Source organism: Apodemus sylvaticus, chromosome 2 (assembly GCF_947179515.1).
Source record: "Apodemus sylvaticus chromosome 2, mApoSyl1.1, whole genome shotgun sequence".
Lineage (NCBI taxonomy): Eukaryota > Metazoa > Chordata > Mammalia > Rodentia > Muridae > Apodemus > Apodemus sylvaticus.
In genome coordinates, this window is record NC_067473.1 from 131,798,897 (window position 1) to 131,815,935 (window position 17,039).

Genomic DNA, 17,039 nt, shown 5'->3' on the forward strand with positions numbered 1-17,039 from the left:
GGACTTTATTCACTGTCTTACTCATCCATGCTCATGTAACAAGTCCCTCCCTAGTGACCCGCTAATTAATTCCAATAAGCTCACTGGCACACTAGACTTGGGTAGAACCATTTGTTTGGTTTGTTGTCTTCCTGGGGAAGGTCAACCAACAACATACAACTTGTTTCAAACTTCTTCTCTTATTACATCTATTCCCTGGAACTCAGTGGCACTATTTCCTCTCTGCACCAGTACAAAACCGAGGCTGCTTCAGCCTCTTCAGTTCTTAGAGCCCTTAATCAGGGTCTGTGGAAACGTCGGGTGTTTCTGTCTCTAAGCACACAGCTGGCTGTCATTGGAATTGCTTGATGGCTGCTATCTGAGTCTCACTCATTTAGACAGGTAAGAACAAGACACTCAAATTCCAGGTAGAACTCTTTTTTAAAAATTCCAATTTACATTGGAAGTGAGTAAAAAAAAAAATGGACAAGAAGCTGAGGGTACACAGGTCTTGAAACAGCTGCCATCTAAACCCATATTTAAAACAATATACTAAAGACTTCAAAAATATTTTAGCATAATTTTGATTCAACAATTTCATCCTAAGACTATGCCATGTATTTCTGTTCAAGTTCAGCTAAAACTTGGTTGTCTGGATTGAGAGTATTAGTCTTCACTTTCCATCAGAAACTACTTAAGAACAAAGTTCTGACACTTTTTTTTTGTTTTGTTTTGTTTTTTGAGACTGAAACATTTTTAGGAATTGTTTCAGCTTTAAATTGGGGAAGCAACTGTATGAAGGCAGAGAAAAGAAATACTAGTGCACAGGAGGAGTTAGCTCCTTCAAGTGGCACCTCCTAAAAGAAAACCCACTCAGCCCGTCACATCTGCATCTTCGGACGTTGTGTGAGAGGTGATTTTTTTTCTTAAATGTCAACAGCTGGTGTTATTACTTTCTACTTCCTATAAAGTCCTGCAGAGGGGCAAGACTACACAGAACCCAGCGACAGCAGTGACAGATGGGCCATGGATCTGCCCAGCTCACCCCGGCCTCACTGTTGTTTTCACACACCCTGACTTATTTGTTTACCACTTGCTCAACTGCATCTCAGTTTGCTTTCCCTAGTGTGGGGATTCTAATGCTGCTGTGAACCAAACAGAACAGTTCCATCTTGTCCTTCAGGGAGGGACAGCAAGGAAAGAGATCTATATTAGCACATTGATGTTAGGGATGGGAGGCAGCCCATGGCCTCCGCTCACAGGAGAGGGCTGCCTCCCATCCTTCAAGATAAACTTGAGGCAAGGGTAGTAAATCTATTCTGTGAAGAGCTAGAAACTTGATATTTTAGCTTTATAGGCTGTATTTCTGCTACAACTGCTTGTCCATGCCACTGAATTATAAAAGCAGCCATAGAAAATATATAAGTGACTGGGCATGTCTGTGTTCTGATAAGACTTTATTTATGGGCACTAAACCATGAAGTGAATGTAATTTTCATGTCACAGAACATATTTTTGTCTTTCTTTGGGAACGCAGTCTGCCTGAATGTTCTCCTAGGTGCCAAGAGTGGGTATGTGCCACCATGCCTGACCCAAAGTATTACTTTTCTTAAGATATTTTTAATCACTTAAAAATGTAAAAAAGAGCCAGCATAATGGCACCTGCCTAAACTCCAGGCACTGGCAGGAAGGAAGCTAAAAGCAGTTTCATCCTCATAAAGAGTTTAAGGTCAGCCTGGATTATCTGAGATTCTATCTTAATAGCCCTCCTTCATATAAGTAAATGAAGTAAAACCAAATTTTTAAATTAAAATATAAAAACATTTTTTACTTAACTCAAGGACCAAACAGTATAGATTCAGTTTGTCAGGTATAGCTAAGGTATTTTCTTAAGAAACCTTCTTATCTTACACATACTTTTTGTCTTATAAATACACACTGTCACTGTATATGTGTATACAAGCATGTATGGGAACACATATATGTACACACAGAGGACAGAGTTCTCTTCCTTGCCTGCTCTCTCCCCTCACACACTGAGGAAGGTCTTGTTCCTGAGCCCAGAGCGCTCCATTCAGCTAGGCCAGCTAGCTTGCTCTGGGAATCCTCTCTCCACTCTCAAAAGCTGGGATTAAAAGTAGGCCGTCATGTACACCTGGCATCTATGTGGATACTAGAGACTCAAACTTGGGTCTTTAAACTTGTAGGGCAAGCACTTTGACCAATGGAGTCATTTATCATCTATCACCAGGTCTCATTATCTTACAAATGCATACATTTCAGGTCTTATCTTTTATTCCTTCATTCCTGTCACACAATAAACACTTCATAGGCTAAGCTCAAGCTGTATAGAATCTTATATTCTTCATTGATTCTGTTTTAATGCCCTGCACACAAAACAGAGTTGATTCATGTCTACTCAACACATGCATGCATGTCACTTGCTGGTATTTAGAGATCAGCTTCTTATTTAAAGAAATAGTCACATAAATAGAATTCTTGCATGTTCTTGGGAGGGACACATAAAATGACTCAATTCATTTCATCTAAGTTCCAATATTAACATGCAATATAGAACCTTAAGTTAAATAAAAGCTTTCTTCTCTCCCTACCCTAACTTCATTTTAAATAAATAGTTTTCTGCCTTTATCTTCTTACAGAACACAGAATGAAAGTTACTCCCATTTTCAAAAAGGCTTAAAACTGATGTTAGATATTTAAAGAGAATTGATTATGATGTTTTTAAAACTCACACATTCAAAAATATAACTAATTTCTGTTTTTTATACTACTCAGCTAAGAAACTGAAGAAATTAGCAAAACCAAATAGTGCAAGAAATATAACATAGTGAATGCTCTGAAAGTATTTAAATGATAAGTTGATTTGAACCATCACGACCAGTAAGCACTACTATATAACTCAAGGAACAGAACATTAAAAAAACATTTTAAGTGATTTGTTGGTACCAGGATAACCTTAAGCTATTAATTATTCACCATAACTAACAGGCAATTTGTAACATGTAAACCATGTGGGAAATGCTGCCCCCTATACTGTATTTTAAGTGAACAAAAAGCTTTTCTTATAATTATAGCTTAACAAATTACCATGAGAACAATCTATACATTTTTAACAGCTAACAATGCTTAGTGAGTACCAGGAGTTATTAGAGAAGCTGAGATTCTGTGAAATTAGTAGGTGGTTTTCTTACCCTCATTTGTACATCAACAACCTTCTAGATGGGCACAGGTAAGAATCTACAAATGCTCTGAGGTTAACTAACCTCAGAATGGAAGGACAGAACCACCAGAGGAAGAGATAGGAACATATACTGGCTCTCTAAGGAACAGATCAGAGTTCAAGTCTATGCTCACTTACCCTCCCTACACTTTCCAACAGTTTTGGCTTGGTACCACAATTTGAGAGTTGACTCCTGCTCCAAAGTTTGCTCCTGTAAGATTTTAATTAGGGCTTAAGTGAATTGTATAGAACTGGATTATTAGTGCCCCTAAGGACTAGTCTGACATCAAGTGAATCATCATTGTCCCTTTGTTGAAATGAATGTTTCTTTTAAGGAGGGTACCTGCTTAAGTGTTGTGTGCCGCTAGTACACAGTACTTGTCTTAGTACTTAGTGACAGAGACACTAAGGCTTGTGTCTCCTCTTACTTTAGTTTTTATTCAAAATCATAAGTTTAGCTCTGCAATACAGCTAGCCTTGAAGAGGAATAAAGAAAATATGTAACCCAAATGTCTTAGTTATGGTTTCCATTGTGATAAATCTCCATAACCAAAAGCAATATAGGGGTTAAAAGGATTTCCTTTAACAGCTTTTAGTCTACCAGGTAGGGAAGTCAGGGTAGAAACTCAAGGCAGGAACCTGGAGGCAGGAACTGAAGCAAAGACTAAGAAGAAGAAAAGCTGCCTCCTGGCTTGTTCCTCACAGCTCACTGAATGTGCATTCTTTTTGTTTGTTTGTTTGTGTTTGCTCTGCACCCCACCTCAACCCCTGAGACAGGGTTTCTCTGTGTAACCTTGGCTATCCTAGAACTCACTATGTAGGCCAGGCTGGCCTGGAACTCAGGGATCCACCTGCCTCTGACTCCCAAGTGCTGGGATTAAAGGTGTGTGCTGTCATTACTCTTTTACAGCTCAGGCCTACCTGCACAGGAAAGAAAAGACCCACAATGGGCTGGATTCTTCCACATCAATTATCAACCAAAACAATACCCCACAGACGTGCTCATAGGCAATCTGATAGACATGTTTTCTCAATGGAGTTTCTTCTTCCCACAAAACTCTTTAAACATGTCAAACTGACAAAAACACAACAACAACCAACAAACAAACAAAAACTATAAGGACATCAAAGAACCACAGGGAGAACACAAATATCCTTGGAAATTGTGAGCAGATAGGTGGGATGCACTCCCTGAGCTGCAGAACAATGGTCTAGTGGTTAAGATGGACGCAAATTAAAAGCATTACAATGTCCTCAGTTGCCAATAGGGATCTTCCTGTTTGCTTCCATGATGCTTATGCCTTGTTTCACCTTTGTAAAGACCACGTGTTAGCCACCCAACCACACAGTCTCAGCAGTGCACATAAAACACTGGAAAGTATTTGTGCCTAGTCCAGCATTTGCCATGACAATACACCAGGACCATTGCTTTGGGATGAAGTTCTTAAAAATTTTTTCCTCAGGTGAACTTGCCACCAGTGCCATTATGGAGTATAAAGTCACTACCCTGGCCCAGGACTCCTGGAGCAACTCTGTGACTGAAGGAATCCTTCTAATAAAATCCTTTTTCTCCTGAACTCAGAGTATGAAACGTTTCTGTCTCTGGAACTCTCTACAAAGAAGTGAAAGAGATGCAGCCTACGGACTCACCATGTCAAAGACTACTATGTGCTGACCACGGCTAAAAGCAAGCCACTACAGGGATCAGCAACATCTATAAATATATTAATTCCTCTTTCTACTGCTTTTAATTTTTACTGGGGTTTTTGCACAGAAGAGCTTTTAAGTAGGTACTCACTTAAAATGTCTGTTGAAAAAATCAATTAATAGATAAACTTGTCAACCAATTAATTTGATATGTGCTAAGAAAATGGCAGGAGCTAAGACAGAGAAGTCAAATACAGCTGGGACACCCCCTCTCTAGGAGGTAGCACACCTCAGCTTCCCTGGTTTACATTTTTATTCTCTACATTTATCTTCTCAGGTTTTCATTATACACATAATTCAAACACTAAACCAAAAACCTTTGGAGTAGCACAGCACACTTTCTTAGAATGCTTCAGGCTCTAGGTTCAATCCTCAACAAAAAAATCTCTAAACATCCTTTGAAATACATAATAGAATACTTAACCTCCTCTCCAAACTACTGCATTTCTAGGAGTCTGATATGACAGGCACTCAACAAGCACTTGCTGAATAGACTGTAGAACAGTTGCACAGAATATATTTAAACAATAAAAATTAAAAGGTCGGGGCTGGAGTTGGCTCAACAGTTAAGAGCACTGACTGTTCATCCAGAGGTCCTGCGTTCAATTCCCAGCAACCACATGGTGGTTAACAGACATCTGTAATGGGATTCAAAGCCCTCTTCTGATGTGTCTGAAGACAGCTACAGTGGATTCATGCACTAAATAAATAAATAAATAAATAAATATTCAAAAAAATTAAAAGGTCTAAGGAGACATGTTAGTATTAGTCAATCTAAAGGAATTCCTCTGGTAATGTTCTAATTTGGGGATATCTTCTACAACTGATCCTTTGAAAGCATTTTCTAGAGCTGGGGAGATGGCTCATGGGTAAAGCACGTGCTGCACAAGCGTGCGGACTGGTGGTTAGATCTCCAGAACCCATGTACAAGTCAGGAGGCATGGAAGCCACCTGCACTCCCTTCTTGCACCAGCCGTCCCACTCACGGCTGGCTCCGCAACCTGCAACAGAACAAACCAGATGACCAAGGCTTCCCCTTTACAAGTGCAAAGTAAAATGTTCAAGTACTGAAATTAAAACTCACAAAGTAAAATGTTCAAGTACTGAAATTAAAACTCGCCATGCAACTAGAACTTGGAGGAACCCATGTATAGATTCCGAAGTGTTGGAAGCCCCATGGAGGCAGGCATGCTTTCTAGTCAAGGCAGTGGGGACACAAAGTGAGCTCAGTGATGTGCCCTCCCACCCCATCATGCTCAGCCTTCTAGCAGAACTGAGAAAAACCTTAGGGTCTAGAAGCTCTAGATAGGAATCCAAATGCTCAGTAAAGTATATAATGTGTACTCCATCAAGTGCTGGGTGCTATAGCCTGTAGCTTCCAGTAGAATAAAACTGAGGTGCACTGGAAACTGTCCCCTTTCAAGGTTTCTCATTCCCAGCTGACTGACAACAGCTAAAGAACGGCTCCAGGAAGGTTCTATGCACTCTTCAAAAAAAAATCCAATGAGGAGGAGGCAGGGCATTTGCTGAGGAGTCAGTAACAGAGAATACAAGTGGGGAGTTGTGCTCCCCCAAAAGGAATGAAAAGGGGAGAACAACCCTATGGGCTAGGTCCTTTGTTAAATAGCACTTATCAGAGCAAGGTCAGGTTTCCCACCCTGAACAAGTTGGGGTTTAATGTAAGACAAGATAAGCCTTCTGAAAGATGGGAGGAGGGAAGGATCCAAGAAACTTGAAGAAGCTCAAGGCCAGTAAAGTATCCTTGTAAAGGCTGTTATGAAGTCAGATAAAGCAAATCCATGGGTCTTTGAAAAATCCCAGACAGTTATCATGACATAGCCTCTATGGCTCCTGAAGCATTCCCATGTTGGCTCTGGAAATGCATCCGTTTGAGATCAGAGCCTCTTTGGGGGAAGTGTCATCCATTACTTTCTACTATGCAAGCACTATCTGACCTTTACAACGCAAGTATGCCTGCGAGGGCTGTGTTCTGAATTCTAAGTAGATACAAATCCACTGTTGGACGCACCAAATGCCAAGCTGGAGTATCCAAACAAATGAGATTCTTTAGGAAAAATAATAGCATTTCTGCGCCATCCACCTGTGCAAGCACAGGTCATAACCTTCATTCAGAGCTTGTCACCCTCACATCCAATGGCACAAGTTCAGGACAATCCAGTGCTGTGCTTCCACACTAAGCACCACCTACGCCAGCACAGAAGCCAGCGCTGGGGCTTAGTTGGATCACATTCATTTTCAACAGAGGCTCTGCTGTGTTATTTCAAGTTTCCTGCTGCTAACAAAATACAGCTGATAAGACTATTTCTTGCGAGTGATAACGATGAAAAGTTAAGTCTCAATTTCAGCTCTAACCTACTAAAACTGTTTGAATAATTGATTAGACTGTAAGTCAATGCAATCAAATTTATTTTGGGTTATGCAATCACAGAACTGATTACTTTTCAAATAAAAATCCAGAGCGCCAGATTACTTCCCAGAATAAAAAGTAACAAGACATAGTTAATGTGAGTGAAAGCAAGAGTGGATGCAAGTGGGAACACGCATGGGGAAACTGGCTACAGCTTTGCTGGTTTCCCCCTGGAAGCCACAACATTAGAGTCTCCACGCTTAAATGAACAATGCTCACAAAATCCTGCAAGACTACAAAAAGCAAGTGATTGTGATGTGCAGCTCCAGCTCGACAATCATTCATTTAGAGTAGATTGATTTTTCAAGGTAATTTTAGAGATTCAAGAAGTACCTTGGATGGAAAGCAAGAAAAAAAATAACATATTAAAAGAAAAGGCAGCTTGTTTCCCACAGTTAAAGGAGATAGATTTGTCAATGATAGTCACTCATTTATCTTAAACAACAATCCTTCAAAGTAAAATATTGCTAGTCTAAACCTATCAGGTGAATGAAAAGGTATCTTTCAGTTAATGATGATTCATTTTCACAATTATTATCTACTTCAAGCACACATCCTGCACAGCAAGAATACAGGTCACACTGAAGACAAAAAGGCAGGTGTCCCTTGGGACAAAACACTAGAGATGTGACTGTCTTTGAAAATTCAGTGAAGTCACCTGGACATGGGGGATGAATTTCCCTTCTTATGGATAAGGGGACGTCTCTTCTTAAGGCTATAGGAAGTGGACATCCCTTCTTTTGCTGAAGCATGAAAACTAGCCCCTCAATAAACCTTTATAAGGGCAAAGAAAAGGAACACCCCCATACCCCTCCCACCCCCGCCACACACATAGGTGAGACAAAAAGGAAAGACCAGGAAATACTGAAAGAGACTGTTAGATGAATACGCCAGAGCTAACCCACACAAATGGAGGCTACCTTGGGAAGTATTTTAAAGATGTTGCTATGGGCAGTTTGGAATTTGTTTTGAAGCCTGGAATTTTCCATATTCTTACAGTCAGGAAGTACTGATTTTTTTATGCTACACTTAGCAGCAGTCAAGAGTCTTGAGAGTAGCAATGCTTCTCCTTGGAATGTCCTTGCTTTCCCAAGTCTTGGTAACACTTTTCTCCTAACCAATCACTGTATTTCTCAGGCAGAATACCTGTGGCTCTCTGTATTGGAACTGTTAGTTTAATTATCATGTCTCTCTGACAAAGCTGTAACCCTCATTGGAAAAGAGAATTTTCTATCCTCATTACTGGATCCACGTGACCTCAGCGCCTAGAAATTACAGGATTCCAAAAACGCTGAGCAACGTAATCTATCTTCAGTGTGAAGAGCTCTGGGATGCTGGCGTACTTCTCCCTTTATTCTCCCTTTCTTAGACAAGGTAAGCATGACATTTATATCCTGGGGGTGGGGGACCTGATTACTTTCGTTATTTATATATAGAAAAGAGCAAAATTCATGAGCACATCTTCACATACTAAAAATTCACAACTTCTAATGCCCAGATTTGCAAGCCTACCTTACCTAGTTGCAGTATCTTTATGGTGTCTCTGTAGGCTTTCAGCACCAGCTTGAAATGACGATAAAATGGATAGCACAAAACTCTCCTTCCAAAGGACACCAGGATTTCATGAATGTCTGTCCATGTCTGTGAAAAGTCACCTCGTAAGTCATTTCCATAAACTACATTACACAACAAAAGCACACAATGAAAAGAACAGTCATGATTAAACCCTGTAAACCTAGATCACTGACACAGCGAGATTCTTGTACACTGTACTTTATTGCAGACTTAGAACTCATCACACTGCATCAACCAATAAATGTGAATGAAAACGCACAAATGTAGAAGGAACATTTTAGAGTCTTAATGGGGACAGGCATTCAGCCTATAGAACTCAGACTGGATCTGATGAGGGAAGCTGAGGACAGGCTTCCTGGCTTTATAAGCAGTTCCTGGCTGAGGTGGCTGATAAGAATGCTGGTCCACTCTTCATCTAGGAAGAGTAAGAGTACCTGTCTCAGAGCTGACTGAATTGTCCCTTCTCACAGAAGGAAGTAATGGATGATGCAGTTTCTGTTTTACAACTTAACGTATGCATAATCTGAACTAATGGTACAGCTTTAATGTTGAACAATCTGTTCTGAACTCAGAAACTTAAGATGCTATTCTTTAGGAAAATAGATACAAAACCAATTATCATTCCACTGCAGATGGTCAGCAGGAGCAGTGGCATGGCTCCACGGATTAAGGTACTTTGCACTAATGATGTAAACCTTAGTTCAATCCCTGCTACCATAAAGGTGAAAGGCAAGAACCAATTCTACAAAATTGTTCTTGGACCTTCACATACATGCCATGATAAGAGCCCTGCAAAATCATAATGGCAAATACAATTTTATTGCTTTTTTCCAAACAAAGGTTAATAGCTCTAACCATAAAATGATAGGATGCAAGACAATTTATTTAAGGTGCATGGTCTAAGTTTCTTCAACTGCAAACCCAGCAACACTGACCTTACTGAGGAACAAAATAAATAATAGCTATATGACACTCTGGTGGTTCATTATCATCTAGATCTGTTTTTCATTTTGAACTCTGAGTCCCAGCTCATTAGCACAGCTGCAGCCCCACCCATATTTCCCCAAACATCCCAACATCCTCAGCGTTCCTCTATACAGTATTTCCCCCCACAATTCATAAAATGCTTACCTGACTTCACTATCCCCAGCAAGAGTATTTTTTAAAAAGTATGCTAAAACTCCCAATTTACAAACATTAAGAAAAAAATTTTAACAACAAAAAAAAGTAACTTTCTGAACAGCTTTGAGTAGAAATCATACCTCAAACCAGCAGAGTGTTGGGCTCAACTTTCTGATGGTCCATGCAGACTCAACCTTTGTTTTGGAGAAAGGAGTGTCACTTTTGAAGTCATTTGAAAATAAAATAAATATATCCACTGAAACTAGTACAGGAGTTACACTGACTGACAGGAAAGCAATGCATTTATGAATATAGAAAATAATTGTACTGATGTGGAGACTAACAGATGCCTCTGCTGACTTTGCTTGAATTGTATGAAATTAAACACTTCACTGATGAGAGGAACACAATATACAAACAAATAAACAGGATCATTCAAACAAAACTGAAGCCAAATGTTTGCTGCTTCTTTCTCTGCTAAGTCACTAACTGCTGAGCTGCTGCCCTGGTACCTGAAAAACCTTGCTGAGAAACTGCCTTTCAGAGACTGCATTTTCAAGTTCAGGGGCTTGAAAAGTTGCAAGATTTCATGCTCTTAAGAAAGAACTGGTACATTTTATCAAGTATAATACTTTCACTCAAGATTTAGTATGTGGGGCTGGAGAGATGGCTCGGTGGTCAAGAATACTAGTTGCTCTTGTACAGGACCTGGGTTCCCAGCTCCCACACGGTGGCTCACAACCACCCGTAACTCTAGTTCCAGGGGTTATAGCCTCCTCTGACCTCTCCAGGCACAAACATGGTGCACATACATACACCCAGGCAAAACCTCATACACATAAAATTTTAAATCTTTTTAAAAAGATTCAATAACATATTATGAAGAGGCTTTTTTTATCCAAGTAAATATTTTATTCACTTAGAGAATATTTTAAAAACAAAATGAAAACAGAGTATTTTCATATATATTACACTCTAAATAACCCCAAGATTATTCATTTAGCTCATATGCAGATTGCAATAGTCACTTAAAAATTTTCAGAATCATGACAACAAGAAACTTGGCATCTCAAAGTCTACTGCACTAAGATGCTGTGCGAAATAAGCAGAGAAGATCCGAGTAGGTGCTTCAGTACAAGGCAAACAGACAGACACCCCCTTCCCCCCCAACAGGGAGCAAAGCCACACAGATCAATAATCTTGTTGTGACTGTGCTTATTACTAACTACTGGAATTATGGAAAATCCCAATGATCTAATTTTTTTGTATAATCAAAAAGAACAAGGAAAGCATAGACAAGGCTAAAACTGAGCCCAGGCAATCACCAACACCGGCCCACAGGCTGGTGTTTTCCCAGTATTCCTCTCTCCACTGACTGCAAGACTGGAGGATGAACTGAGGCACTGCCAGCTGAACTCACAGGCGTTACACCACACATACAACACGTGGCTGCTTTAGCATACAAAGATGAGAAGAGGTGAAAGCAGGCTCTCCACTCACAGCTTTGACCTCTCAAGCCTCTGGCCTCAACCTAAGGCAATCCTTTTAAATAACAACAACCAAGAAAAGATACCAGCTTTGGAAAAAGTAGGAATTACAAGTCTTTATGAGTACACATTCTGTATGCGAAGATTCTTTCTGCAAAAGGCTTTACTCTGCATGTGATCTGTGAAAGCTTTGAGGAAAACCCCCAGTGTGTGTGGTAACTGGCTGTTTTCCACCCTTGGCTTTATTTCATATACTTCCCTGCTCTGCTACCAATATATCTGTGTAGTAGATCTGGAGAGAAGAGGCAAGAGCACAGGTTAGCAATATGCTCTACGATAATTCCCCACTACCATCTACTGTGACTGCCATGGGTACTTCTGCAGGACAGCGCTTAAGTCATCTATCACAACAGGCTCTGCACTTGACAGCGGAGCTAGGGCTACCTTTATCTCCCACAGCAGCTACACTGGCACACATGGACTTACGCTGTGCTCTCCTTCAGTGACACGCACGTCATAGCAGTAGGCCAGGAGGATGTCAACTAAACTGTAGTACACTTGACGGTGAGCTGTCTTGTCCAGCAGGTAAGACTTATTCACAAATTTTCGTAGTTGATATTTTTCCTCTTCTGAAAAAGACACTAGAAGAAAATACAGTTATGAAAATTAAATGTGCCATTCAAGTTCATAAAACCACCAGTGCAGAAGATTTGCCAAAATTGGAATTCTGAATGTAGAAAGCAAAATCAGAGTTATTTATCCTTAACACTGTGTATAAGGAATTTTCTTAAAGGAGGCGTCCCCAGCTTTTTCAAAAGCATGCATCTGTTTAGACCTTCCAGACCCTTCCCTACTATCACAACACTGTGCTACACTTAGGACATTTCAATAGCAGTTTCTGACTTAATCTTTTCCCTAAGGGTTATCATTATTATTTTAAATTATGTGTACATGAGCATACACATGTGCTTATATGTATATGTGGCCATTTGCACATGAGTGCAGGAGGCTGTAGGTCCCATTAAAGACAATTAGGCACCACCTGGCATGGATGTTGGGCCTTTGTGTTAACTGAGGTACCACTTCCCAAATGACTCTAGCTTGTGTCAAGCTGACATAAATTACCAGGACACCTTCCTACACAGGATTCCCATCCTGCCTGGCAATAGTTAACAGTACTTTTCCTATTCCTTTACAGTTTAATGGATTTAAGTGACCATGGAAAGGTTTCCAAGATGACCCCGAAAAGGGGCACCACTCCCTATGTCACTTGATTCTGTCCAGCAGAGTATGGCAAAGATGACAGGACAGTCACTGTCACGCTCATGGTCCATTTCTATCAGAGCTGAGCCAGGGTGTCCTAACTGGTATAGCCCTGTGGTAAGGTAGCCTGTGAAAAGGCGATGTGGTGGGTACTTCTGGGATCTCTACGATCCAAAGACTTAAAAGCAGGCAGGAAAGTGGGGCCACAGTTTTACAGCACCTGGGAAGCGAATTCTGCCAATAGTGATATGAGCCTGGAGAGAAAATTAAAAGTGCCACAAACGACACCCAGTTTTTAAGAGAGATGGGCATATTTGGCTGGTAAGCAAGTCCAACCTTTTAACATTGCAAAACGATGCTGTTGTGTCATGATGATCATCACATCCCAGGAACCAAACAATGCAGCTACAAAAAAGATCACCAAAAGGACTCCTGATGTTTCATGTAATTTAGGTTGTGTCGGGCTGCATTCATGTTCTCACCCCACTGGCCATAGGCTAGACACATCTGAGCTACCACAGCCTTCCAAGGGCTGTAGCAGAGAACCCAACAGAGTTACCTGAACTGTACAATGCATGGAGATTGTGAGAACAAAGTGTGGGGGAAAAGCTGTACTACAGCAAAAATCTCTTAAAACTGAGATGAACAACAGGTACGTTAGTCAGTGCCACTTGGCCCCAGTTGTGTTGGCAACTGGATTTGCTCTGCAAATTGCCCACTGGGCTGTGCTCTCTCCAATCTTCCCTATTGAATAGTTTAGCTTGCCGGGCAGTGGTAGGGCATGCCTTTAATTCCAGCACTTGGGAAGCAGAGGCAGGCGGATTTCTGAGTTGGAGGCCATCCTGGTCTACAGAGTGAGTTCCAGGATAGCCAGGGCTACATAGAGAAATCCTGTTTGGGGGAAAGGGGAGGAAATCTTATCTGAATAGTTTGGCTTGTCAAGCTTTTAAAACTTTTTTTTGTGCATTATAAATATAAATTCTTCGGCCAGCAGATAGCTAAGCAGGTGAAAACATTTGTCAATCATGGCCAAGGACAACCAAGTTTGATCCTAAGAACTTGATAAAGGGAGAAGGAGAAAACCAACTTCACAAAGTTATTCTCTGACCTCCACACATGAACCATAGAATACACATACCCACACTAGTAATAAATTAAATACATTAAATATAAATGGTAACCAAATTCCAAATCTGTGACTTTGTTTGGAATACCCTTTGCCACAGAAACTGTTTTCAATATAATCCCAAACAACCCTTTCAAAAAAAAAAAAACAAAACAAAAACAAAAAACCCCCAAACAAAAAATAAACAAAAAAGATTCTGGATTTATACCCTTGGTTAATGCCTTTCCAACCTCTGAGTCATAGATGAAGTTTCTTTAACATTGTTTCACTTGGGGCTGGAGAGATGGCTCACTGGCTAAAAGCACTCTTCCCACATGATGGTTCAAAACCAACTATAATGCCCATTCCAGAGGATCTGATGCTCTCTTCTGACCTCTGCAGACACCAGTCACAAATGTGGCACACAGATATACATGTAGGCAAAACAAGAACACTCATTTAAAACCTAGTAACCGTAAACCTATCTGGAAGCCAGCCTTTCATGTCTCAAGACTTGTCTTTATTCCAGATGAACAGTGAATCCCCACTTTACCGAACCACCAACTCTTGTCAGACAGATCTGCTGCTTTTGTTACTAAAATTACTTCAAAGTATTTTTGCTTTTTGTCAACTGTTGCAAATACAGTATTTTCCCCACTTCCATCATTAAATACTTCATGATAAAAGAGGAGAAACATTTCTTTTTATATATCAGCCACTCTACCAAATATTGACTTCATATTCCAAAACAACACACTGAAATGCTTAAATGTTAATGATACAACAAAATGCTTTGTTTACACGAAGACAAGCAAGTATGAGACTTCAGTTTCTAAGTTTCCTTTGATGCCTAGAATTTAGACAATCTACCATGCATCTTTCTCTTCCTTAACTTTTTATTGATTCTTTGTGATTTTCATATCATGTACCCCAATTCCATTCATCATCCCATCTCCCACCCTTGCAAAGGCCCCCTTCTCCAAACGAAAGGAAAAGTAAAATAAAACAAATCTTCTCATGGAAGCTGTAGTGTGTCACAATGTGTCCCACAGTATACCCTTTTGCCCACACATCTTTACTTACGAATTTTCATTGCAGTGCATCACTGGTCTGGTTCGGGACCTCTGACTCCTGCTACACCATCAATCCTGAATCCTCACGGGCACTCTTGGATATATTGTTTCCACCCTGTGTCGTGGAGATCATGAAGCTTTGGATCTGCAGGACCAGCCCCCATGCACTCCACCAGATAGATCATAGATGGGGTAGACAATGGGGTGGGTCAATTCAAAGCTCTGGATCTGGGCCTGGGAGGTAGCTGTTGGTCTGCCTGCTAACTCTCTGGCACCACACCACCAGGGCAAGCTCTTTAGCACTGTTGCAGCTAGCTTACCCAACACTACAGCTGGCAAGGGGCAGTGTGCGTGTGTGTGTGTGTGTGTGTGTGTGTGTGTGTGTGTGCGCGCGCGCGCAATTATTTTATAGTTTATGGAGACATGTGTTTGTGCATGTGTGTATGCATGTATGTGTATGTGAGAATGTGGAGGTGTGAGGTTGGCATCAGGTATTTTCCTCCATGCTTTCCACCTTATATATTTCTTGGTGAGCCTAGAGCTCACCAATTCTTGAGAGTCTAGCTGGCAGCTTACTGTGGGATGCCCTTTCTCTGTCTGCAGGACTGCAGGTGGGTTACCACACTCACCCTGCACTGTATGCGGGTGCTGAGGATGCCTTCTACTTAAACAACAAGCACTTCACCTACTGAGCTCTCTCTAGCCCTCTCATGAGGTCATTCTATGGTTACAGAAAGATCATGTAACATGCTCTTCTATTCAATCTCCCACTAACATCATTAGTTCTCAATGCTATACAAAGTAAAATACTCATCTACAGCATGATCTAAAAGAGTGTTAAAAACTCAAACATTTCAGTTTCTAGCTATTATATGCATGACTGTATTCATTACTTGTTTGTTGCTATTATAAAACACCATGTGTTAGGATTCTGTCTAAGCTCCCACTCCACAGTTATCTGGCAACAGCCAGGCATGCCCCTCCCTACAGTTACCTGGCAATAGGCAGGTAGGCCTGGCCTACTATAAAGAGGGCTGCTCAGTCCCTCCTCTCTCTCTTACTCTCTCTTATCTCTTACCTCTCCTACTTCTCTCACTCTCAGCTTCTCTCTTGCCCTCTTGGGCTCTCCTCCCTTCTCCCCTCTCTCCACGTGGTCATGGCTGGCCTCTGCTTCTCTACTCCTTCTCTCTGCCTTTCTCTGCTTCCACTACCCCACTTAACTCCCCTCCCCATGCCCTGAATAAACTCTGTTCTATACCGGTGTGTGTCTGGTCCCTTGAATGAAGGGATGCCTGGGCATGGGCCCACTGGGGCACCCCTTCCCCCCACACCATCACATACCATATTCTCTACATACTTCTTTCTCTTTTTATGATCATAACACCATGACCAAAAGTAACTTAGGAAGGAAGCATTTATTTGGCTGATGGTTCTAGAGGGGAAGAGTCAAAGGTGGGGTGTGGCAGCAAGTGGGGCACGCACAGCAACAGAACAGGAAGCTGAGACTCATATTTCAACCACAAACACCAAAGAGAGACAACTATGAGGGTAAGCTTATAAAACTCTAAAAGCCTACCTCTAGGGACTCCTTCAGCAAGGCCCTGCCTCCTCAATCTCCCCAAACAATTTCACTGTTGAAGAAAATATTAAAAAGATGGTCAAGTTCCCACTCTTAACCCTGTTACTCTCAGCCCCAGAGGTCTCACCCGCCAGTTCTTATCTCCTGGAGACTGACTCAGAGCTCCAAAATCTCTCCACCCAGCTCACTAAGTTCCCACTGGCGGGTCGCTACCATGCCAGCCCGTGCTTCAAATCCCCCACGGCCTTTGTGGTGCACATGAGGCAAACACCCACGCTTTACCGCCATTCCTTTCTCTCTCGAACCCAGACGAGCCACCGCGTGAAGGAAAACACAGCACAAACTTAGTTCAGAAATGACAGTAATTCAATCGCTGGGCACAACAACTAAAATCCTAATCTTGTAAGCCTTATTAAATCTAAATCTTCTGGTAGCAAATTCTGACGGATCCTCCACTGCAACGGAAAGACTAGTAACTAT

The 17,039-nt window shown here is 41.2% G+C and overlaps 1 protein-coding gene across 2 annotated transcripts in view; it reads right to left on the reverse strand.

Moving 5' to 3' along the window:
- Shq1 (SHQ1, H/ACA ribonucleoprotein assembly factor) overlaps window positions 1–17,039 on the reverse strand; it is a 99,403-nt gene that overhangs the window by 48,445 nt on the left and 33,919 nt on the right. For both annotated transcript variants that reach the window (XM_052174436.1, XM_052174437.1), the window contains 3 exons: window positions 12,026–12,180; window positions 10,193–10,246; window positions 8,868–8,996 (listed from right to left, as the gene is read on the reverse strand). In XM_052174436.1, the coding sequence (XP_052030396.1) occupies window positions 8,868–8,996; window positions 10,193–10,246; window positions 12,026–12,180 (338 nt within the window). The remainder of the gene's footprint in view (window positions 1–8,867; window positions 8,997–10,192; window positions 10,247–12,025; window positions 12,181–17,039) is intronic.